The sequence below is a fragment of the Leptodactylus fuscus genome, chromosome 7 (assembly GCF_031893055.1).
Source record: "Leptodactylus fuscus isolate aLepFus1 chromosome 7, aLepFus1.hap2, whole genome shotgun sequence".
Taxonomy (NCBI): Eukaryota; Metazoa; Chordata; class Amphibia; order Anura; family Leptodactylidae; genus Leptodactylus; species Leptodactylus fuscus.
Window position 1 is genome coordinate 119,075,818 of NC_134271.1, and position 24,168 is coordinate 119,099,985.

Consider the following 24,168-nt stretch of genomic DNA (forward strand, 5'->3'; position numbering starts at 1 on the left):
TACTGATACATAAATACAGTTATGTCCAGCAATGGATTAATATGATCAACTATACACAACATAGGTATATACATACATACCAGTCGGTAACATTACCACAATCTGCCTGCGATGCTGACTCACACTGCGGGAAATCTGAACTGCCGGGCCGCCTGTATTTACATTGCAGCACCTGCCCAGAAATTCACATGAGTTGCAGGGCAGGACTTTCTGCCTCCTGGAACAAGTCATTCAGCATAAGAACAGACGTCCCATGGTCCACACAGTGGTTTTCGAGTTCTCACAGGGTTTTGCACTCACCACATATGGGACTGGTTTTCAGGTACATAGATTTGCCACACTAGACTTTTGGTATGCACAGGTTCAGATCCAGAATTGCACCACATGGATTGAATGTTGGACTAAAAATAACTGAGGACCGCATAGAAGACCCCAAGGCATGGGAATAGCTACCTTCCTTCCAAGCGTTACAAGGCATCAAATAGTAGCCCATGAAGACTGTACATTGAGTGGAGCCAAATGGACGCCAATGGGTACAACTAGATCTCGCCAGTCTGGAGCGCTCCTTCCAGAAAGTACCAGACCGAGGAAGACTAAATGACTTAGTAGCAAAAATGACAACATAATATCATACAGTGCAAGAAATCATTAGCTTATTCAGTGCAATACACATAATAAAATACTCAATAAAAAGCACAAGCCAAAGGTAAATATACAAAGCTGTTATACAGACCAATCTTGAGGAGGACCTAAAAACATTGCCCACCGAAATCTAAAATTCCATCAACATTTAGTATGACCGCTCTGTGGTAGAGGACTCTTGGAAATGATGACACGACCCCATAGAGCCCTGATTTTATCATCATCCAATCTGTCTGGGATTACGTGAAGAGACAGACGGATTGGAGCAAGCCAACAACTATAAAATGTCTTGTCGAGTTCCTTCAAAAACTGTCTGCAAGTGGACCAAGAAGAACTGATGAAAGGCAAAGGGCAAAGGTCACATCAAAATGGAGGGGATTTAGATTTATCTTCTCTTCAATCACTTTATTTTGCTAATTAACAATAATAATTCTATTAACCCTTCTATTCCTGAATTCTTACATTTTCTGTACCTGCCTAAAACCTTTTGCTCAGTACTGTGTGTAACTACAGTCTCCACAGATATTGCAGAGGGGCTCTGTCCCCCTCCTTCCATCCTTGCTCCTGTCTTGTGGTCTTTGACAAGTCTGTACACCTGGATTTTGCGAAGATAAAATTCCTTTCTGCATTTGCAACAACCAAGGAGCTACCAAGTTATCTACATATATCTCATAAAAGAATAATGTCATAAAAGAGGAATGTCGGCCGTTCAGATAGGCATTGTTGAATTTGTGTAACCATAGGATGCAGGCTGTTATGTAGATAATAAGGACTTTTTATTGATGTAGCATAGATAAGACTTCCAGGACCGGCTTTACATTTACCTGAAGAGACCAAGCCTTATAGCATCAAGCCTTTCTTTGTAGGATATGACAATGTGGTTTCAACACCGCAGCAGTCATGAAAACTGCTGACACATTTCTCATATTCCATTTTTATGACTTTGCACTCTTGTCTGGATCTCATTGTAAAGATCTGCATGACCTGAAGGAGCAGCACCTGGAATAGTCTACTATTGCCCTATGCAAAGGTATTTGTTCTGTAGCTCTTAAAGTCTTTACCCAAAGAAAAAAACAAAAGACTACTTCAAGGGAGGGTCCTAGCGCCCCTCCGTCTGTGTCCGTTCCCATTGACTGTAATGTACACATGATGGATGCTGTCTTCTGTCATGTTTGGTTACTTTTGTGCTACATGCACAACTTTCATCAATAGGAAGACAGCAATAGACATTAAAAATCGATAATGTGAATCTAACCCAGTGGTTCTTAATCTTGTTTGAGGTACCGAACCCACCAGTTTCATATGCACATTCACCGAACCCTTCTTTAGTGATAAATCAAATATGATTTTTTTCCAAATTCAAGACATAGGTATATGTTTTTTTACTGGTACACAAAATGAACCGTGCATATGGCCTAGGGTTCGATCGAACCCTGGTTAAGAACCACTGACCTAATCTAAAACTGTCTTTCTTCTCTTATCTGCTGTACTTCTTGGTCACTCCTCCCCTCCCTTTTCCATAAACTCTTACGGACATGTATAATTTCAGTCATGTGACCTGCAGTCCACCTGGAGACGGATATAACACAGGTTTTCAGTGTAAGGCTGAGGCCCCATGTAGCAAAAAGCAGCAAAAAGAAACATTAGTTTTTTTCTGCATTGTTTATCATTGCGTTTTTGCAGAGATTTCCTCTGCGGACGTTCTGTCCTTATTATACCTAGGTATACCAGAGGTATAAGTGCCATGCTGCAATTTCCAAAAACGCTCACGTTTCTGAAAATGCAGCTTTTCTCCGCAGATTTTTTTATGCAGTTTGTGGATGGATGGGATTAGCTGGAATTTCATTCACATTGCATGTACTGTAAAACACTGTGTTTTCACATGGTGGGGCTTCAGTCTGAGGATAAGCCCCATGTAGCGAAACACAGCTAAAAAAAAAAAAAAAACACTGTGGAAAAACCTGCAGCGGTAGTGCATCACTTTTTTTCTTCAGCATTTTTCATTGCAGGTTTTTTTTTATTTCTTGAATGCAGCTTTTCCACACTGATTTTTGTCTATAATGTTTGGATAGGATTATCGATTATCCAGAATCCCATTCACTTTGTATGTACTGTAACATGCAGCGTCATTTGTTGCGGCATTTCTGCAGCTGCAAAAACACGTTTTTTTTGCAATGTAAAGCCCGGGCCTAAAAGTCATTTTAGCAGAATGATCATTAATTGCACCCCAAAGTTTAAGGCCGGGGCCCCCCGAGACGTAAACGCCTCGATTTGCCCGCAGCAGAGACGCTGCAGAAAAAATTGTGGCGTTTTACAGTGCAAGCAAAGGGGATGGGATTCATGTGAATCCCATGCCCACTGTGTGGAAAAAAAAAACGCAGCGCGGACACACTGTGATTTGCAAAGCGGATGTGGTTTTGCAAATCACAGCATGTCAATTATATCTACGGAAACGCCGGCAGCTTTCCCGTAGATATAATGGGAAGAGAAAGTCCGCGGAGGAAAACTCTGCGAACTTTCTGTTGAAAGCGCTGCGGAAAGAACCGCAGTGCCTTCACGCCACGGTTCTTTCCGCAGCGCTTTAATGCTGCGATTACGTCCTGTGGGGCCCCGGCCTAAAGGAGTTGTCCCATTACAGACACTTCTTCCTTATCTACAAGTTAGGGAATAAGTGTCTATAATGGGACAACCCCTTTAAATAACCAAATCTGTCTTCTGGAAGCAGAAAAACATTAACAAAAAATCTAAATGAAGTCTATTATGTTGCTACAGCAAGGCCTCGTGCACATGACCTCAGTTTTTATCCGCATTTACAGATAAAAGTACAGACCTATACATTTCTAGTAGTTTTTACGGATGTGTGTTCGGGCCGTAGGAAAGAGATGCAAAATATGAAGCAAGTCCTATACCTGTCCAAATTCGCGGCTCAGTCAATTCACTTCTATTAATAGGGTCACTGAAAATCCCGGATCACATGTGGATACCAACTTATGTGTCATCTGTACCGTTTTTACTGACCCGCACACTATAGGTCTACACTGGAGGTGTAAGGACTGTACAGTATATAATCCCACTTCCCCCAACTCAGACATATATAGCCTGTATATGGACTATCCTATAAATGTGGGTCTCACGAAACCCTATCTACTCACCTGTATGTGAGTTTTAAAAATAGTCTAGCTGAGCAGGTGTGGACTCTGAATACCATGGATATGCCATGGATACATCCAAGATGGGACCCTTTACAGGACCTAATATTCGAGTGATTGGTGGGGGACCCAGCGGATCTTATGGTGAGATCTCTATGGTGCATTGTGGTTTTTCTCCTATTTCTTTTGCCTGTATGTGTATCTGTATATGTCGCCCCTTTGTCATCCACAAACATATTGATATTTAAGCTATTAAAGTCAATCAGATTGAATGTTTAGGCTATAGCATGTGGGGCCAATTTGAGAGGAAAGGAGGAAAAAGTTCAAGGCCAAGTAATATGATCTCAGCGAGTAGGAAATGGTTGGTTAAATATTTCCAGAGGATACAAAAGAACGACTATAAAAGTATAAAAAAAAAAACTTTGTTTGCTTATATTGGTGCGAATGTGCACTGCATTGTTACTACGCTTACTACACACACACACACACACATATATATATATATATATATATATATATATAAAAATATATATATATATATATTATTGTAGTGAAGTATCATTGTGAATGCTATGTACCGGTAATTATAGATCTTCCCTGTATAGATATAGTGCACGTAAAATGGGGAGTAATTGTAACCATGAAATCACCACTACAATTTGGGAACCTGCTCTGGGCAATAATATGGTTTTGATGGATCAACCATATGGTATTGGTTCATACCGTATGCGTGTGAGGCTTCCCACATACAGCACAGATCATTAGGATATCCCTCACTTCTTCATCCCGGGTCCAACGTCCAACAGCCATGAGAAAAAAAGACCCCTTTGACATTTCATTCAAACTTCAATTGCCAATACTGTCTAGGACGGCATCTCAGCCACATCCACATACCTGCCCCTCCATTGGCTACACTTGCAACCTAGCTGTGGACAGTGTGTGATATCTAGAATGAACCTGTATAGGAAAATGAAACCTAGTGACAAAAGACATTAGAAGGGTCGTTCAACCATTAAAAACACACATACATATATATATATATATATATATATATATATATATATATATATATATTTAAATGCAGTAGTGAGTTATGATTATGAGTGTACACTAGCGTTGCATCTCCATTATTTGATCCATTGGGGAATCCGAACAATGGAGAGACAGATTGCTAAAACAGAGGTTACACACATAGCCTGGTGGATCCAATTGACTACAATGGAGTCTGTTGAGTGTCCATCGTTTTTAAACTGAAACCAAGCTTTTTCCTCTGCTGATTTTCAGCAGACACTGCACCAAAATCTCCAACAGAGACTTCTCTGCAGATGTGAACATAGCCTTATGCTTTGTTCACACTTGCGCCTGGTATCCAACAGAGTGAATCTGCCTTAAGATCAGGAAAACAGATTGGAAACAGTTTGCAAACGGTCTGTTTAAAAACCCATTCACTTGAATGGGTTTTTAAAACAATCCGTAGGTGTCTGCTTTCAGCCTCTGCGCTGTGCATCCTTATATTTTTGGACGGACACAAAGTCCTGCATTTCCGACTTTGATCTCTGCCCAAAAGAGCAGATAAACGGCAGAGAGGCTGCAAATGTACACCTGCGGATTGTTTTAGGGTAAGTTTTAGGGTTTTGTTTTAGGGTAAGCAGGCCGTATCCGCCTCAAAATCCTGACCATAAAGACAGCTCTCATTGAAATCAATGGCTCCCGGGAAAAAAGAAGCGACACTCCCTCCTGACTAGGCCCATTCATTCGCAGCTACTCGTATTTTGGCCGCCTCAGGTTCCAGTCCAAAAGCCGGGTAGCCGCAACTGAAAGCCGGTGCACTGCACCGGCATCCAACCACACACTCCGCTCCGGATTAGGCCCAATGAATGGGCCTAGTCCAGAGGAGGGAGTGTCTTCAGGCCGAATCGCGAGGCGACTCGGCCTGAAGAATGAGCACCTTGCTTCTTTTTTCCGGGAGCCTTTTCTTCCGGCTCCCGGAAAAAACTCCTGGGCGGCTCCCATTGATTTCAATGGGAGCTGTCTTTTTGGTCAGGATTTTGAGGCAGATACAGCCTCAAAATCCTGACCAAAAAACTATGTGTGAACTTACCCTTAGTGGACCGTTTGAAAACTGTTTTTCTGATCTTAAAGGTGGATTCACAACGGACAGATACAAGGCGCAAGTGTGAACGCCCCCTTAGCTATATAATTGCTCCTTAAAAAGACACTTGAAATAGATTTTTTTTATACCTGCTTGCACTTGCAGATTTCTCTCCCTCTGCAACCTTTGTATTGAACTGCAAGAGCGGCTACCCAAAAATGGCCGCCGGCGGAGTTGCTGCAGAAGAAGGAGGCGGCGCAGGAAAGAGCTCTGGGCAGCAATGGGGACGCGCTCATTGGCGTTTCGGCGCTGGGGCCCGCCCTCATTGCTGCGGAGAGCTCATATGCATACCGGTTAAAACCGGTATTTCTACGGAACGGCGCGGCGGAGACCACGTCTAAAGGTAGGAGACGAATAGCCTTTCTTAAGGCTATTCCGACGTGGTAATTAGAAAAAAAAAGTAGTTTAATGGTAGAATCCCTTTAAACTGGTGTAGGAATGATAATAAAACTATCCAAGTGTATTTTGCAAACACGCTATAGGTTTTTATCAGATTTCTAGCCTGGATTTTTAGCCTAAACTAAAAGAGGATTCCGCAGGAATGAGAAATATTCAGGAAGTCCTTACATTTCTCCTCTCTGTTACCTCCAGTTCTGGCTTTGGTTTAAAAACTGCAATTGCTTCCAAAAAAGAAGCCGTGTGTGAAACTACCCTACAACCTGCATTACAATTAATGGTAATAATTTTCTCTTCAGACCCCAGAGTATAATAACCTGAGGTCCAGGGGAAGTGATTGAAACACCAAAAAAACTGTCACTCACCTCCCTTGGGTTCTGCTCCTGCTCCTCTTCAGGCATCCCATATGATGTCTTGGTCCCAGGCCCAATCACAGGCCTCTGCAGTCCTTGATGTTATTCATGAAGTTGGATTAGGATGGAGACCAGGGGAGGTGAGTCCCAGAGAGACCGCAGAGTATAATAGCAGAAACGACACCTCGCCACCGTGAGTTCTGCCGGGGTCAAGGCCTCCAAGGCCCCAGTCGGGACCACTAAGGCCCCAGAGGTTTGGGCCGGGCCCTCAAAGCCCCAGGCTAGAACCCAGGCGACCACGAAGAAGAAGCCAGGACAGGATAAGACCAAAGGCAAGGACCAAAAGGGTAACAGTAAGAGATCGACTCCCCCCCTACCTCCACCCCCACCGAGGTTAACCCCCCAGTAGCCTCCACAACCTCGGTGGAACCCCCCATTAGTGCCCCAGCCACCGCCCTCTCTCCCCCCTCAGTAGCAGTAACCAACCCCCCTCCAGCTACTGAGGTACCGTCAATGGAGGAATACCCCCCCTCCCCTCTCAACCTCTTGTCGCCCCAGGTCAGCCCAAGCAGCAGAGGAAGAAAAACGAAAGGGAAGGCCCCAGTGATGATACTTCCAAGAAGATCGCCATTGAGGTCGAGGTCCACAGGGATCCTATCCCTGACGACGCCGAACTAGAGAGGAGGGTGTCTGACTTTGTCGATGAACCCGTCCATGAGAACAACGTGGAGTTTGACAACCTCACGAAGATCCTGGAGGGGGAGGCGCCAGACCTCACCGTAGAGCAGATGGAGAAATTGTGTGGCCTCAACCTCGGGACACCCGAGCTGGCCCCGGACATCGGCATCAGGAGCGGTAACTAGTCTGTATCATTCTGACTGTTAACCTTAACTTCTTTTACCTTTTCACCATGGCAGGAATTAACCTTCTTTCCATTAACATGTGAAGTGTGAGAGAGAAGAGGAGACGTCAAACTGTACTTTCTTTTATTGCTTCTATGCTGAATGTCAATGTTATTATGTTGCAGGAGTGTTCTCTTCCTCCTTTTAGGTTATACCACCACCTGAGCAGGGAGTGGAGCCACGGTCCGTCCTACTGGTTTGGTGGGGGCGACTGTAAGTCCGCAGGAATTGCTGTCCTCATTAGGGGGAACGCCTTCACTGTTGAATCCATCCAGGAGCTCGTCGGTGGCTGTCTTGCTGTCATCGATGGCAACTGGGCGGGCGAGCCTCTCAGGCTCATCAACGTGTACGCTTCTCCCATGAAGGCCGAGCGACTGGAGCTTTTCCAGATCCTGCGCACTCAGCTCCTCACCACCAGGGCAGTGGTATTGGCCAGGGACTTCAACTGCCCTGTAGAAGTGGACGGACGAAGCTCCTCAACTACTGCGAAGCTGGATGTGACGTCATGGCTGCTGATCAAGATGGTGACCGAGGCCTCTCTTTGGGACGCTGTGGGTTCCATGGGGCCGGCATCAGTAAATTATACCTGGTGTCGACCGGATGGCTCGCAGCGTTCCAGGATTGACTTTGTGTTTACCTCTCGGTCAGTCACACAGGTAAGACACTCTATGATTCCTTGCTTCTTCTCTGACCACAGGGTCATTCTCTTTGAGGGTGCTCTCGGCCACGGTTTTACTCCTGGCCCAGGCTCCTGGAAGTTGAATTGTGCCCTGCTGGAAGACGGGAAGTTAGTGGAGGAGCTTAGAGATGCATTCTTGTGTTGGCGTAACGATCGCTTCTTTTACAGGAATCTAGAAGATTGGTGGGAATATGTTAAACTCCAAATCCGTCACTTCTTCCAGGCGAAGGGACGCCAGCAGGCGTCACAGCGTAAGAGGGACTTGAAGGGGATGCAGCGAGAGCTCAACTCTTTGATGGATCTCGAGCGCTGCGGCTGGGACATCAGGGACATGCTCGCTGAGGCCAAGAAGGGCCTGAAGAGGCACTTTGAGGAGGAGGCTCAGCACGTCATCTTCCGTTCCAAGGTGGAGACACTGTAGAAGGGTGAGAAATGTAACTCATTCTTTTTCAGGAAACTCCACGCAGCCCACACGCCCGTGAAAGAGATGAGGGATGCGGACGGCAACATCCGACGGGGGAAACGGGAAGTGATGGGAGTCATCCACGACTACTACCGCGACCTCTACTCCCTGAGGGCCACCGATGACAATGCAGCTGAGGAATTCCTGTCAGGTATCACTAACATTCTTGATCCTGCAGGTGCCGAGGCTCTTGATGCCCCTTTGACGGCAGATGAGGTGCTCTCTACCGCTAAATCCTTTAGGACCGGAAAGACCCCGGGCAGTGATGGTCTCCCGGCAGAGCTCTATTTAGCACTGGGCGACCTCATTTGCCTGGACCTGAAGGACCTGTATGAGGAGATGGTGGTGGGGGGTACTATGCCGCCGTCGCTGCGGGAAGGCATCGTCACGATCCTATACAAGCGGAAGGGGGACAGGCGCGAGCTGAAGAATTGGCGACCCATCTCTCTCCTCAACGAGGACTACAAGATCTTGGCGAAGATTCCGGCAACGAGACTGAAGGTGGTCATCGGCAGGATCATCCACCCTGACCAAACCTGCGGCATTCCAGGCTGTAGGATTGCGGACAGTCTGGCCATGGTGAGAGATACATTGCACTACATCGGAGACCACCGTGCACATGCGGCCCTGGTCAGCTTGGATCAGGAGAAGGCCTTCGATCGTGTCTCTCACGCTTTCATGGCTAAGGCGCTCCGCAGACTCGGTCTGGGTGCGGGGTTCTGTAAGTATGTCAGCCTAATGTACCTTGATATCCACAGCTCGATGTTGGTGAACAGCTGGAAGACTGACCCCTTTCCTATCCGTTCTGGGGTCAGACAAGGCTGTCCTCTTTCACCCCTTCAAGTCCGGTCTATCCGGCAAAATACATGGATTAGAGGTATCACTGCACCGGGGCCTGGGAACCACGTGGTCAAGTGCTTGCTGTACATGGACGACATCACCGTCTTCTGTTCTGACAGATCATCGGTCTCAACGCTCGTCCAGACCTGCGAGAAGTTCGGCAAGGCTTCAGGTCAACTGCAGGAAGTCAGATGTCATGCTCTTCGGGGACTGGCAGCTGGCGACCTCCGCACCTCTTCCATTCACTGTGCAACCGGACTTCATCAAGATCCTGGGAGTCTGGTGCGGGAAGGAAGGAGTGGCTCTCAAGTCTTGGAACGAGCGTTTGGCGAAATGTAACCAGAGAATTGGACTGTGGAGCCTCAGACAGCTTTCCCTGGAGGGAAAGACACTGGTCCTGCGGAATGAGATACTGTCTGTGCTCCAGTACACCGCACAGGCCTGGCCACCTCTCAACACCGTGGTCAAAGCCATGTGCAGGATCATGTTTCACTTTATCTGGGGCTCGAAGATGGACAGAGTGAAGCAGGCCGTCATGTACAAGGAGCCACTCAAAGGAGGTAAGGGGGTGCCTGACATCCCAACTCTGCTGAGACTGATCTTTGTTTGTGATTGTGTCTGCAGAACCCTGAGGACTGGCAAGGATTCGGCAGGCAGAGCCATGTCCCGTTTGTTCCTGCTTCCCCTGTGGCGCCGCCTGGGATGGGACAAGTGGGACAGCTCCGTCCCTTACAACTGGACCGTCCCCTGGTACTACGGAGACGTCACCCGGTTCGTGAGGGAGCACCAGCTGGAGGGGCTCAAGCCTGACCTTTGGAAGCCAAAGACGGTCCACAAGCTCATCCGAGCTAAGGACACCATGGAGGAGATTCCAGGGCTGCCGGCGACATCTGCTGAGGTCGTCTGGAGAAACGTCTCATCGGATCTGCTGACCAACGGACACAAGGACATGTCGTGGATGGCCATTCAGGGAGGACTGGCGGTGAGGGCCTTCATGCATACCCTCAACCTAAGTAAGACGTGCTACTGCCCCAGATGTCCCTTCAAGGAGGAGACCGACCAATCTTCTTTTCTGGGAGTGCCCGTTTGCTCAGGGTCTATTGGATGCCTTGGAAGATGAACTGCAGGACTCTGTGCCCAGGAGCAATCTTTCTTACCATTCGTTTTTTTATGGACTGTTCCTGGGAATCCACAGAGAGAGTGACTGTAATAAGGCCTGGCGCCTTATGAACTGCTTTAAGGACGCTGTCTGGTTCGCCAGAAACAGGCTTGTTCTCAGGAGGGAACAAGTCACCTTTCAGGACTGCTGCAGGCTTATCCACAGCCTGCTCCGGGACTACTCCATCCTGGACAGCCTGAGAGGCGAAGAGGAAGAAGAGGCCTGAGGACTTTTTCTTCCATCTGTTTCCTCCATTTTGTGTTTTGCTTTGCAGGAATGTATTCACCTTCGTGTTCAATGCTGGACACTTCCCCGAAGACTGGAACAAAGGCCTCATAACCCCCATCTACAAGAATGGGGACCAATATGACTCCAACAACTACAGAGGGATTTGCGTCAGCAGCACGCTGGGGAAACTGTTCAACAGCATCATCAATAACAGAATCCTCACCTTCTTCACACAACACGGGGTCCTCAGCAAGAGCCAAGCAGGGTTCATGCCAAACCACCTGCTTCGTGGACTTTAAGAAGGTGTTCGACTCAGTATGGCACCCAGGCCTGCTCCTAAAACTCCTAGAAAGTGGAATAGGAGGAAGAACTTATGACGTCATCAAGAGCTCCTACACCGGAAACCAGTGCAGTGTGAAGGTGAATGGGAAAAGGTGAATGATGTCTTGGGGTAACCCTGGACTCTGACCTATCCTTCAAGTCACACGTTCAAACCCTCAACACCTCCTGACGCCTCCAGCTCAAGAACATCCATCAAATCCGCTCCTTCCTCACCCCTGAAACTACCAAGATGCTTGTCCAAGCCCTCATAATATCCCGCTTAGACTACTGCAACACCCTTCTCCATGGACTCCCAGCAAACACCCTCGCCCCCTCCAGTCCACCTTAAACTGTGCGGCTCGTTTAATTCACCTCTCCCCCCGATCTTCATCGGCTGCTCCCCTCTGCCAGTCTCTCCACTCGCTACCTATAGCCCAGCGAATTGAGTTCAAGCTACTAGCGCTAACATACAAAGCCATCCACAACCTGTCCCCTCCATATATCTCGGACCTAATCTCCCGCTACCTGCCCACACGTAACCTCAGATCCTCCACTGACCTCCTACTCCGCTCTCATCCGCTCCTCACACAACCGCCTACAAGATTTCTCCCGTATATCTCCCATACTCTGGAACTCCTTACCACGACACATAAGACTGACCCCCACAATCACAGGCTTCAAGAAGGCCCTGAAGGCTCATCTATTCAGGAAGGCTTACAACCTCCAATAACACTATCACCACACCACCATCTACATGGTCTCCCCCTCTCCTTCTGTCTCTTCCCCCTTCCCCCATAGATTGTAAGCCCTCGCGGGCAGGGCTCTCTAGCCCACTGTGCCAGTCAGTCACTGTTAGTATTATATCTACCTGTATATTTTGTGTATTGTATGTAAACCCCCAAATGTAAAGCACCATGGAATTAATGGTGTTATATAAATAAACAATAATAATAATAATAATAATAATAATAAAAAGGACAGCATACTTCCAACAGGCCCGAGGGGTCAGACAAGGCTGCAGCCTGAGCCCAACGCTCTTCAACATCTACATCAATGAACTGGCTACAGCCCTGGAGGCCTCACCAACCCCAGGCCTCACCCTGAACAATCGGGAGGTGAAGTTCCTGCTATACGCTGACTTCCTCCTACTCTTGTCCCCCATCGAGAAAGACCTCCAAGAAAGCCTGTCAGTGCTGGAAAAATTCAGTACCACATGGGCTCTACCCATCAACCAGAAGAAGACCAAAGTCATGGTATTTCAGAAGAAGGGCCACAACAAAGCCCCCACCCCACAAACAAACAGCTACCTACCTGGGGCTGGAGCTCAGCCAATCAGGAAGCTTCAAAGCAGCAATAGAAACCCTGAAAGCAAAAGCCTGCAGAACCTTCTACGCCATCAGAAGACAACTGTACCACCTCAAACCACCGGTGAGGGTATGGCTGAAGATATTTGACGCAGTCATCGTTCCGATACCAACCAAAATGGAACTCTAGCCCAACAGAGACCTTCCACCTGGAGTTCTGCAAGTACCTGCTCCATGTCCATCGCAACACCTCCAACAGCAGGGCAGAGCTAGGCAGACTCCCCCTATGGCTCACCATACAGAAGAGGGCGCTAGCCTTCCAAGCGCACATCCAGGGAAGCAAGCCTGACTCCTACCACCACCAAGCATGGCTAAGCCACCTGAGCAAACCTGACACCCCCCAACCAAACAGCCAACCACCAAACCAAAAGCACCAACATATGATAACCAAGGCCGAAATAAAGGCGACCACAGAGGCAAACAGAGAGCGGTACATTGAAGAATGGAGAAACAAAATAAATAACTCCAAGAAACTCACCATGTACCAATCCCTACAAAGGGACTACACCATAGCCATCTACCTGGAGAGAATACGCCACCCCAAACACAGACAGACCCTGAGGAAATGGGGTGGCACAGGCAGACGTACAAGCCACGGGAGAACAGACTGTGCCAGCACTGTGACTAGGGGGCCCTAGAAGACGAGACCCACTTCCTGTTACACTGCACCAAATACTCAGCTGTGAGGGCCGTCTACTACCAAAGATTCTCTGCCCACATCCCAGACTTCATATCTGCAGACGAGAAGAGGAAACTCTACATCCTACTGGGAGAAGCAGAGGCCACTGTGGAGATCGCTGCCCAATACGTGTCCGGCTGTTACCAAACAAGAGGAAGATGAGACTCCACGGACTGTTATACCCCAAACCACCCCCCCACCACCTCCCCATATAGCTGTCACCAACTAAGAGGAAGATGAGACTCCACGGACTGTTATACCCCAAACCACCACCCCCACCTCCCCATATAGCTGTCACCAACTAAGAGGAAGATGAGACTCCACGGACTGTTATACCCCAAATCAACCACCCCACCCCACCATACCCCCACCCCCCACTTTACTAGCCTTGGCAATGCCAAATATCTATTCGGACGTGCCAATAAAGCTTGTTTGATTTTGATTTGATTTGTATTTGGTACTGTTGCCCTCTGTCAAAGCCCTAAGCCAGTGTTTCTTCCCTCTCCCCCTCCCTTCCCTCCCCCACGCTGGCTTGGGTGCTTTGGCAGAGTCATTGTTTAGCTAGCAAATGTCATTAGCATGCCTCCCTCATGTGTGTGTTGTACTTCAATAAAGCTTTGGGCCTGTGACTTCTCCCTCCACATGTCAGATAGCTAAGTTGAGGTTTGCATATATGCTGTGGGGTTAGGAAATATTGGTATGGGGCGGGGTGAGGTGGAGTGCCAGGGGAGATTTCTTTCCTGTGCTCTGCCTTGCCCTGCTCCATGAGGTATGGGACATGTATTTATTTATCTATCTGTGAGTATTGTAGTGGTGTATCATATGCGCTGCATCGCAGTACTCTGTAAATACTTTTGGTGAGGACTGGTTGGAATAAAAGCTATTTTCAACCGTGTATACAGCAGGAGCAGCCTCCCCATTCCCACCCCCAGTATAGGGAGGAGAATGGAGGAGGGGGAGTGCCCGGCCAGCAGCAGGGAGGAGGGGGCCACTCTGGATGTGCACTCACACGGATGCTTGCTGCAGGATTGGCCCGGCGGCTTTGGATCGCTTCCCCCGCTGGCTGCTCGGGTGTACGTGCGCTGTTTTCTCGGATAATTCTTCCATCTGGATCTAGAATCCACCGCAGCTCACCATGCGGCTCTCCCGGGAGACTCCCTGCGTCCCGGCCGTGCCCAGGCAGCTTGTGATCGGTGCCCGGTGAGAGGAGGACAATGAGCAGCGAGCAGGAGCCAGAGTGAGTGTGCCACCTGTGTAGTGCTATGTGTGCCTATGGCAGGGGTCCTCTAACACTATAGCCCATATATATATATATATATATATATATATATATATATATATCTGCCCTATGACTTGTGTATCATGCCTATACCCCTTCATACATGTGCCCCACACAGCTCACGACCCCATTACACACATTGAGATCCCTCACTGCGTCCCTATACAAACCCCTATAGCCATATATGACCGTATACGGCCGCTTTCCCACCTGTCGTGACATCAAACGACTTCAGGTGGCCACCGATGCAACCGTTCCAACACACAGCATTCCGATATCGGAACGTAGTCCTAAACCCGTAAAGATGGCGTTATTCCGATTTCTTTAATACAGGCCCAAGAAATCAAAGTCATTTTATTATTCAATAATATTTTCTCCATGGACTTTGGTTGTGAATGATCCACCATCTTTATCTTGACGCCAATTTGCAAAAAATAATGTTTCGGAATGGGCCAGGGGTGGATCAGATGGCAATGTTTTTGTTTAAAAATCCTGTCCTATATAGGTTTAGGTGGAAGATTTCCTTTTGTGGTGTTTTTGACCGTGACATTGATTTTGGATGTAGCATGAGTTTTTGGGCCCCATAGGATAAAATTCTGCAATGAAAGTAAAGCGGTCACATGCCTGGTCTAGCAAATATAGTTTTATAGACCTAGTTTTTATTATTGTTTTTTTCCTTAATCTCCAAGTTCTTACATCCTATACAGTCTGGGAAGTTTTTCTTGCAGGTTGTAGGATTGCAAAAGTTGATACGGCCGCCGCTGCACGCCTTTACTTATAATTGTTAAATATGTAAAAAATGTGTGAAAATGCAAAAGACGTGTATCTAAGTTACAATGGCGGTCCTGTGGTAAAAGGCTGTGCAATTGTGTTGGCCTCCATGGTGTATGTATTCTATGCACACAGAAGTCATATCACTGAGGTGTGTATGAAAGTATATAATAATATTATGTATAATGAGTGTGTATAATATAAAAATACACACTAACATGCAGATATACCAGTGGATCAGCTATAACTGAGCAGATGGATACTGTTTCAGGATATGCAGGACACTTGTGATTCTTTGTATCTTGGTGTGAAATTCTGGGTATACTATTTTTATCCTATATTATATATAGTGTGGTCTTTGAATGTATATCTTAGTGTGAAAATGTGTGTGTGTGTGTGTGTGTGTGTATATATATATATATATACATAATATGTGTGTGTAATGTCTCATGCAATGTATGTGAGTGTGTGTGTATATATATATATATATATATATATATATATGTGTGTGTGTGCGCATATATGTATATATATATATATATATATATATATACACACCAATTTTTGGTATAAACCTTAGGTGACTTGTTAAAATAGTGAATTCTGTTTGTATTCTTAGCACGTCTCACGTCTCCATTCATGTACATGGCTTCATACATGTTATCTGTGGCGTGTTGCTGGGTGACTCATCCAGTAACATGCGGGGTAGCGATTGGTCCCAGCTAATGCCAGGGGCCCATCTGCTTCATGTCATGTTGCAGAGAATGTGCTCTTGCCATCGAAGTGTATAGTTATTTGCTACTCAATACAATGCACTGACCCATGACCATGTCTGACACCTCGGTGTACATGTGATAGTTGTCAGGAGACGTGTTCTATTATATAATAATATGACTAATGTGTAATAATACCTGCGGTATGATACAAGGATCACGTATATATTGGTGTGTAACGCTATCCGTATTTCTGTGCAGCTGTATGTATCTTCTAATGGATTCTATGTGGTATTGCGGGGACAGATTTATAATGTGACTTTCCTCCCGTTTTGAGACCCAAGTCGTAGTTGTGTGCCCACTGCTATGGCGTCTCCCTGTACGTGGTGTGTGTGTTTACACCCTGTGGTGACCATCAGGCCCTCATTCCCCAGTGCCTCTCAGTTTGGTGCCTGTGCTCTGTGTATTCAGTTGTCTCCGCCGCCGCCATGTTGTGCTACTGTTTTGTGAATTGCCCTCATTTGCATAGCAGGATCCCATTCATAAAATGCTGGGTGGCAGTGTTACCTTTACAGGCTGTGCCAGGGTGAGGGGCGCAGCCACAGACTATGTCTCAGCCAAACAAGGCCTCATTTTTTTTAAACAAAAAGTAAAAAAAACAGGGAAGCGTGCATTGGAGGGGGGCGAGGGGGAAGTGTGAGCTGCGAATAGACGTGGGAAGGGCTGTCGTACAGGACTACTTCTCCATGATACAACACGTACTCTTTCAGTGTTGTAGTCAATGGTGACTTCCCAGGGGTAATTCTCTATCACCGCAAGGATTGGAGGAGAATAGATTTTTTTTTTTTCTTTTATCAATCACTCCTTCCCTCTCCTTGTTCCTTTTCTTTTTACTTTTCTCCCCCTCCTCCTCCTCCTTCCTCTTGTCTCCCCCCCCCCTCCCTCCCTCCTTGTCTTCTCCTCCTTCCTGGCCTCTCACTCCCCTCCCTTTCTTGTTGACACAGCTATGTGGGAAATATCAGAGCAGGGAGGCTCTGGCGTCACGTGATGTCCCCCTCCTCCTCCGCCTCCATTCATAAAATACCTGTGTCCATTCACACTGCAGTCACAGTGTCACATAGGTTGCACCATCATGAGACACCTGCAGAGGGGTTGTCTTGCGTGTGCGCTGTACTGGGTGTGTAGGCCTCCTCCATGATCCCGTAGTGTATTTTTATTCTCTTGGAGGCAGTGACACATGGGTAGTTCTCCATTTTCTTAATGAGGACAGATCCATGTAAACACAGGCCGTGTACGTGAGCTGCGTGTACAGCCGCCATTCTGTGAAGATCTGACTTTTCCTGATTGTGTATGATTATACATAAAATGTTATGTGAAGATTTTTATTAGAATAAATATAAATCTATATTATATGCAACAATATAGCCTGTATGATGAGACAGACAAGTCACAAGTAGGGTTCAGCCAATCTTGAGATCTCAGGATCGATTTTAAAATCTGATTTCTGATCATTTTCCAGCCGATTGCGATCGTGAAATTTGCTCAATCGGGATCTGATCTTTTCCAAACCCGTTTGCTCAACCCTAGTCAATGCTTCTCTATGGGGAAAAGTCACTTTTCAGGTTGAGCCGATCTTGAGATTTCAAAATCCAATTTCCGATAATTTTCTGGCCGATCCCAATTGCGATAGTGAAATTTGCTCGATCGCCGATCGGGATCCAATCTTTTCCGAACCCAATCGCTCAACCCTAGTCACAAGTATCTTCACTTGGATCATTTTATTTATTTATTATGCTTACTTCTATAGCGCCATCATATTCTGCAGCGCTTTACAGATATTGTCAGTCACTGTCCCATATAGGGCTCACAATCTACATTCCCTATCAGTATGTCTTTAGTGTGTGAGAGGAAACCGGAGTACACGGAGAACATACAAACTCCTTGCAGATGTTGTCCTTGGCAGGATTTGAACCCAGGACTCCAGCGCTGCAAGGCTACAATGGTAACCACTGAGCCACCGTGTCTTTTTTCGTTTGATACAGCATCAATGTTTCCTTCATGTTTTTTCTTATAGAATAGACTCTGTCATGGAGCCGATCCTATTCATATTTGTACACACGTAAGAAGCATAGCCAAGATGGCTGTAATCTTCTCGAAAGTCAATGCCCCTTCCACGTTACTTCTGAACCCAAAAATTCACAACAAATTACATCAGCAAATACGATACCAAGCCCAATTAATATCTAGAGAATCCATAGTACGCCCTATATATTGTGGAATTTTCCATTAGTGCATCAGGATTTTTCAGCTGACTGTATTGCTGTTTAGGCACCTTTTCACACAGAACAATTTGCAGCTGATTTTGAGGCAGATTCCATCTCAAAATAAGTTCCAAATTCTGACTGAAATCTGCCTTGCGAGATTACCGCTGATGTGCCCCAATGTTTGAGGCTACTCGGCAAGGAAACCTGTGATGGCAAGCTGGCTTTCCGCTGCAGGTTACACAGGACCGGAATGTGGAGATGAATCCGAGGTGGAAAACCACTTCAGATTCCCCTTCAAATTCTGTCATGCGATTATATGTTTAGGGTATGTTCACACACAGAATTTTGGACCAGATTTTGAAGTATTCTTTCATCTCAAAATCTGCTACAAAGAAACCCCTAAATCTGCTTTCCATTTTTTTTTCAATGGGAGACAGTGTTGGATGCTTCAGAATCTCACCCAGTCTTGACGCGGTTTCTGCAACAGAATCACCGCTGAAGCCGCAGCACACTTGTCCCATTGTATTAAACTATTCTGCCTACACACCTGTGCCAGAAGGTTCAGCCTCGGCTTTTTTCTGCAGGTTCCATGGGAACATCTTTGGGGCAAATTTTGAGATAGAAGCCCACCTCGAGATCTGCTCCAAAATCCACTGTCAGCTATCCTTTTTAGGTAGGGCTTCCATCTATGCTGGACATCTAAGCCTCCCTCCCCATGAGCAGGAAGATCAACCAGCCTAGTCATTCTCAGCCCCAACATCTGTCTTTGAGAGAGAATTGGGAGGACGTAGATTGGTGCAGACATTTGCTGTTTCACGGCACCTGGACGGTATTCACAGGAGCACAGCCATTGCTCTAGAAACTTGTAGGAACCCATTGAAGTCAATGAGAGGCTTCTTTTTCAGAGCTGAAATTCCACACCAAATTCCTCACCATTTTCCTCCGTGTGAATGGACCCTGAGGGCTTATTCGCACATCCACATACTACGGACCTGGTATGGCTATATAAATCTGCACTGATTTTAATGGGCTGCATGCAGATGTCCATATGTTGTCCAAGGAAATGAGACATGCTGCATTTTGGTTAGTTTTGCGTGCCACGGAGCTCCATCTGAGTCAGTGGGTCTGTGAAAATCATGGCGAATACATGAATGCCGTTGGGTGTTTTTCACGAATCCAGAGACATAGCAAATGATTAAAAATGAACAAAAAAAAGTTGATCTGTTTTGAAAAATGGATCAACCTCAGACTGTACACATCTATAAGCGGGGTTTTGTGCTGTCCATGATTATCTTACTGTAGATTTGTGAACAAGTCCTTATCCTTTTCTCCCTGTTTTCAGTTGATCTGGTGCTCCCGGTGTGCACACCCCTTTAGTAGCTGTTGGGAGGTTTGTAAGCCTCCATACACGTAAAATAGTCTTTCCTCTTTGTATATAGTATGGGATAGTAGAGCCCACTGAAGGACCCATGCATATGGCCAAGTGTGCCATCCAAGAAGGCGTCCCATGCTCTGTTCTGTTCCAATGATTATAGAGAAGGGAGGCCATTGTAGTGGTCTACATGATTTTGGGTGATATGAACAGTGAAAAATCCTGCCTAGCATGACTTGAGACGAAGAGGCAGGTTGTCTTCTGACGTTTACGGCCAGGATGATTAGGAGGGTTGGACGTCTCCAGCCTGTAACTTTGGGCACACAAAAGCTGGAGGCTGTGGCTTTCAGATGTCTGGGAACTTTATGCCAATTGGCAAACCACATGTGTTCCCTGGTGTCCCCGGCCAAACGTTATAGACTTTTGTTTGACTTGTTTTAATACTGCTCAGCCACACAAATGCATAATTACACCTTTTATGAGAAAGAGTAGCTCAACTTTTAAGAGCAATGAACTTCTAGCCATGACGGAGACACTGGCTGGAGGCGATGGTTCTGTCGCCAGTATCGGATCCTCGTAACTAGTAACTTAATCTCCTGGTGTCCCAGGACTCGAAGAAACAAAATTGTCTTTAACACATGGGAAATGGAGCTTGAAGAATTCCAGGAACTGGGGAGAGGGGCTGTCTAAATCCTAACCTTTAAAATTACAAAGTGGCTTTTGATTTTGTTTGACTGACTCCTGACTTGCACATAATTGTTTCCACCCTGTTGTAAAAATGGCTGCCTCTAATCACGAGTGACCCCGTAATGAGAAAAGGTGAGGCAGCTGTCTTAAGCAGTGGGATCTGTAGGCGGAATTTTTTGTAATTTATTTGAAGAACGTTTCCGCGGGAAAGCATTATATGGATGTAGTCAGCCCCATATAGGTCATCTAATGGCCTATTGCCCCATATACAGTCAAGTACTAGTGACTTGTCGACAAAATTTTTGAAGCATGTCTTATATTTGTCTGTATTTGCGGAATAGACCAGTTTAGTGGATCTATACAAGCCTTATTGCGGATCCGTGATTGCAGATGACATGCAACTTGATTTTTGCTGATTATGGATCAATATTTACGGACAGTAAGACCACACTATAGTGTGCATGTAGCATTACGCTATGGTGTATGGCATTGAGAGCTGACTCAATCTCCTCCACATGGTATGTGAAATACTTGTTGAAAATATCAAATGTGTATTTTTGACATGAAACCAAATACAAAAATCTGTTTTCTGCCATGGGTTTCAGTCTTCACTGTCGTTGATCCACCCACAAGTTAGCCTTATTCAGCATAGCTTATCTGTGTGTGGCTACCTGCCATGGTTTTGGTGCTATATTCAGCTCTGAAACTTAGATAGGATATGTCAGGGGTCGGGAAACTTTTTGGCTGAGAGAGCCATGAACGCCACATACAAGTATTTAAAAATGTAATTTCGTGAGAGCCATAATCCCCCCCCCCCCCCCCAGCAGGGAAACACATTCACACTGGGTATTTTTGATGTTTTTGACTCCACACTATATCCAGCTATGCAGTGCTGGGTGTAAATCCTAATGCACATGCACTGTGTGTAGTATAAGCGGGGGCCAATAATGGAATACACTTGAATGACAACAATGTGCCTTCCATGATGCAGTCACTTCTATAGGAGCTACCCATCTGTTCCGATGACATAGAGCAGGAGAGGTGCTGCTCTATAATCATTGGAACAGAACAGAGCATTGGACGCCCTCTTGGACGGCACACTTGGCCGTATGCTTGGGGCCTTCAGTGGGCTCTACTATCCCATACTATATACAGGACATTAGAGCACTGGTGACGAAGTGTCTCCTGACAACATATATCACTGATAAGTTGGATTTGAGTAGCTACCAGGGCGGTGGACTGGGAGTCTTGGAGTCAAAGTAAGGGACCAACTATGGGTACAGTCAGCCAAAGAAAAGTTACTCGGACTCAGTTCTTATAATAAAAAGATTAATTTTAATAATATTCCACAATTATTATTGTAGAATTAATTAATGTATTGTTTGTTACATTGTTACATAGCAATTAAATCAATGACTTATTAGAGGGGCTTTACTACTTCTGACTGACCATGGCTAAGCCATTTATAAAGCAGTTGGAGCAGGTGGTTTGGCCCACGCTGGCTACCTACACTGGCATTAGAGAAGCTACTTCCTTCCTACTAGAGGAAAGCTAATTTGCTTATCTTTTTCTGGGGAGTTTGTAAGACTTAATAGGCCAGCTGGTGTCTCCGTAAGCAAACAGTACCCTCTGAGAGCTTGTAGGAATCTATAAATTGTATGTGTAGGTGTTTTTCCATTTTCAATCAAAAAATGCTGTGCCCCCACACTAACCGTTTTCTTCAATGAGCAAGCCATGTGCATTTCTTACATCTCTTCTTGACTCATAAACATCCATCTTAAACACAGCCATGTAGGCAGGGAAATAAGCAGGCACCTCTAGTAGTGGCTCATCTCTTATATGATCCATGGATTGGGCATGTTTAAACTACGGCATGCCCAATCCTTCTTTTCCTTGTCATCAGGGACAGTAGCGAGGGCTTGATACACTTTAGACCTGTTACCATCCATATAATGTATATTCTCTTTTACTGAATACAAAATCCCATCAACATTTGGTGCGACCTCCCTTTGCCTTCCATTGGTTCTTATAGGCACCCTTGCAGTTTTTGAAGAAACTCTATAGGGAGATAGTTCTCCGAGATGTTTGAAACAAAGCACAGATCTTTTGTGGATGTAGACTTGCCCCTAAGAACAAAGAATCGGGCATATTAGAATTCAACATGCCTGACTCTTTCTTGCTTCTGAACTTGCATCATCTTGCGATGTATGGCTGCCCACAAACATGTCGTCAGCTGCCAAGGGATAGTGACTAGAGATGAGCGAACGCTGTTCGGATCAGCTGATCCGAACAGCACGCTCCCATAGAAATGAATGGAAGCACCTGGCACGCAGACTTTGCCGGCGGCCGGCCGCTTTACCCCCCGCGTGCCGGACGCTTCCATTCAGTTCTATGGGAGCGTGCTGTTCGGAACGGCTGTTGCGAACAGTGTTCGCTCATCTCTAATAGTGACTCCTAATTTAAAAAAAAAACTAAGTTAGTTCTGTCAGATATTTGCTGCTCTTTGAAACATGGATGTATAATATGGTTTCGTTCGTGAGCGTTATATGGCACTCCTATGTTTTTTAACCCCATTATTGTACATCATCGTTCGCACTGCCTCGTAAAAAGTGATCCCTCCTTTGCTTTCGCTCTCGTTGCTACCAGACTGGTGTTCCACGGCCCTAGGGAAATGGGGTATGCTTTTTAGCATTGTTTTGCAGGAAATACGTTTTTCTCCATATTTGGAGATTATTTCAGCTTTGGTTTGAATGTCTTGCATATCATGGCTTATAGAAGACATTGACGTGATTCCTCAGAGAAATGATCCTAAGTCAAGTTCCTTTCACCTAGTCACAGCTCCTGTAGCCATCATATGGGCTGAACTTCTAAGCATTGTCTTTGTATTTTCTTTATATTCCGAGCCTTCGTTGTTGATTCTCCCATATTATATTGTCACGTCATGATGCTCTGTTTTTTTTTCTGTTCAGATGACAGGCCCCATTATAAGTCATTGTGGCCTGTTAGTATCTGTCGTGATGGATCCAGCGCTTCATCCTATTTTCTTCTTTAGTCCTATGTTGGACCAAAAGAAATCCAAATGTCCACGTAGATATGAACTTATCCTGGAGAGATAATGATTGTCCGACATGACACATGTCACCCGTAGAGCTGTGGCGTCAGAGTCAGGACCAATTTTGGGTTGAGTTGTAGTCTACAAAAAAGTTACCGGCGCCAGCTTCAAAATTAAAATTATAATTAAGGATATTTTACAATTATTAATATTTTTACCTATTTGCATAGTTTTATACATTTTCTTTCATGGGAATTAATTGACTAGCTTTTTAATGAAGTAGAGGATTTTTACTGCTTCTCATAGTGGTTTGGCCCACCAACTCCTCAAGCCCTGGTCACCCAGGTTCTTAAGATGACTAATGCGTCTAGTTATGCAAACCTTACTTGTTCAGAGATATATCACTATATACAGCCAGAAAGGCGGTTGCATGGAAAGTTATTTTACAATAGGAATAGTATGCATATCTTAGGGTATAGTCACACGTGTGAACATACCGCGCGGATAGATCCGACTGAATGCCGATGCAGTGCACCAGCATTCTGCTCCGGATTAGACCCGAATGAATGGGCCCAATCGGGAGGGAGCCTCACATCGTGGCTGAGTCAGCTGCGGAGTCCGCGGCAAGATAGGGCAGCTCGCTTCTTTTTTCTGCTACCAGCTAGCGGAAAAAAGTAGTGAGTGTCTCCCATTGAAGTCAATG

General features: G+C 45.9%; 1 protein-coding gene across 1 annotated transcript in view; it reads left to right on the plus strand.

Moving 5' to 3' along the window:
• Positions 1-14,276: 14,276 nt before the first annotated feature.
• Positions 14,277-24,168, plus strand: part of SPRED1 (sprouty related EVH1 domain containing 1) — a 44,663-nt gene continuing 34,771 nt past the window's right edge. The window contains exon 1 of the mRNA XM_075282923.1: positions 14,277-14,564. Coding sequence (XP_075139024.1) covers positions 14,542-14,564 — 23 coding nt within the window. The 5' untranslated portion in view covers positions 14,277-14,541. The remainder of the gene's footprint in view (positions 14,565-24,168) is intronic.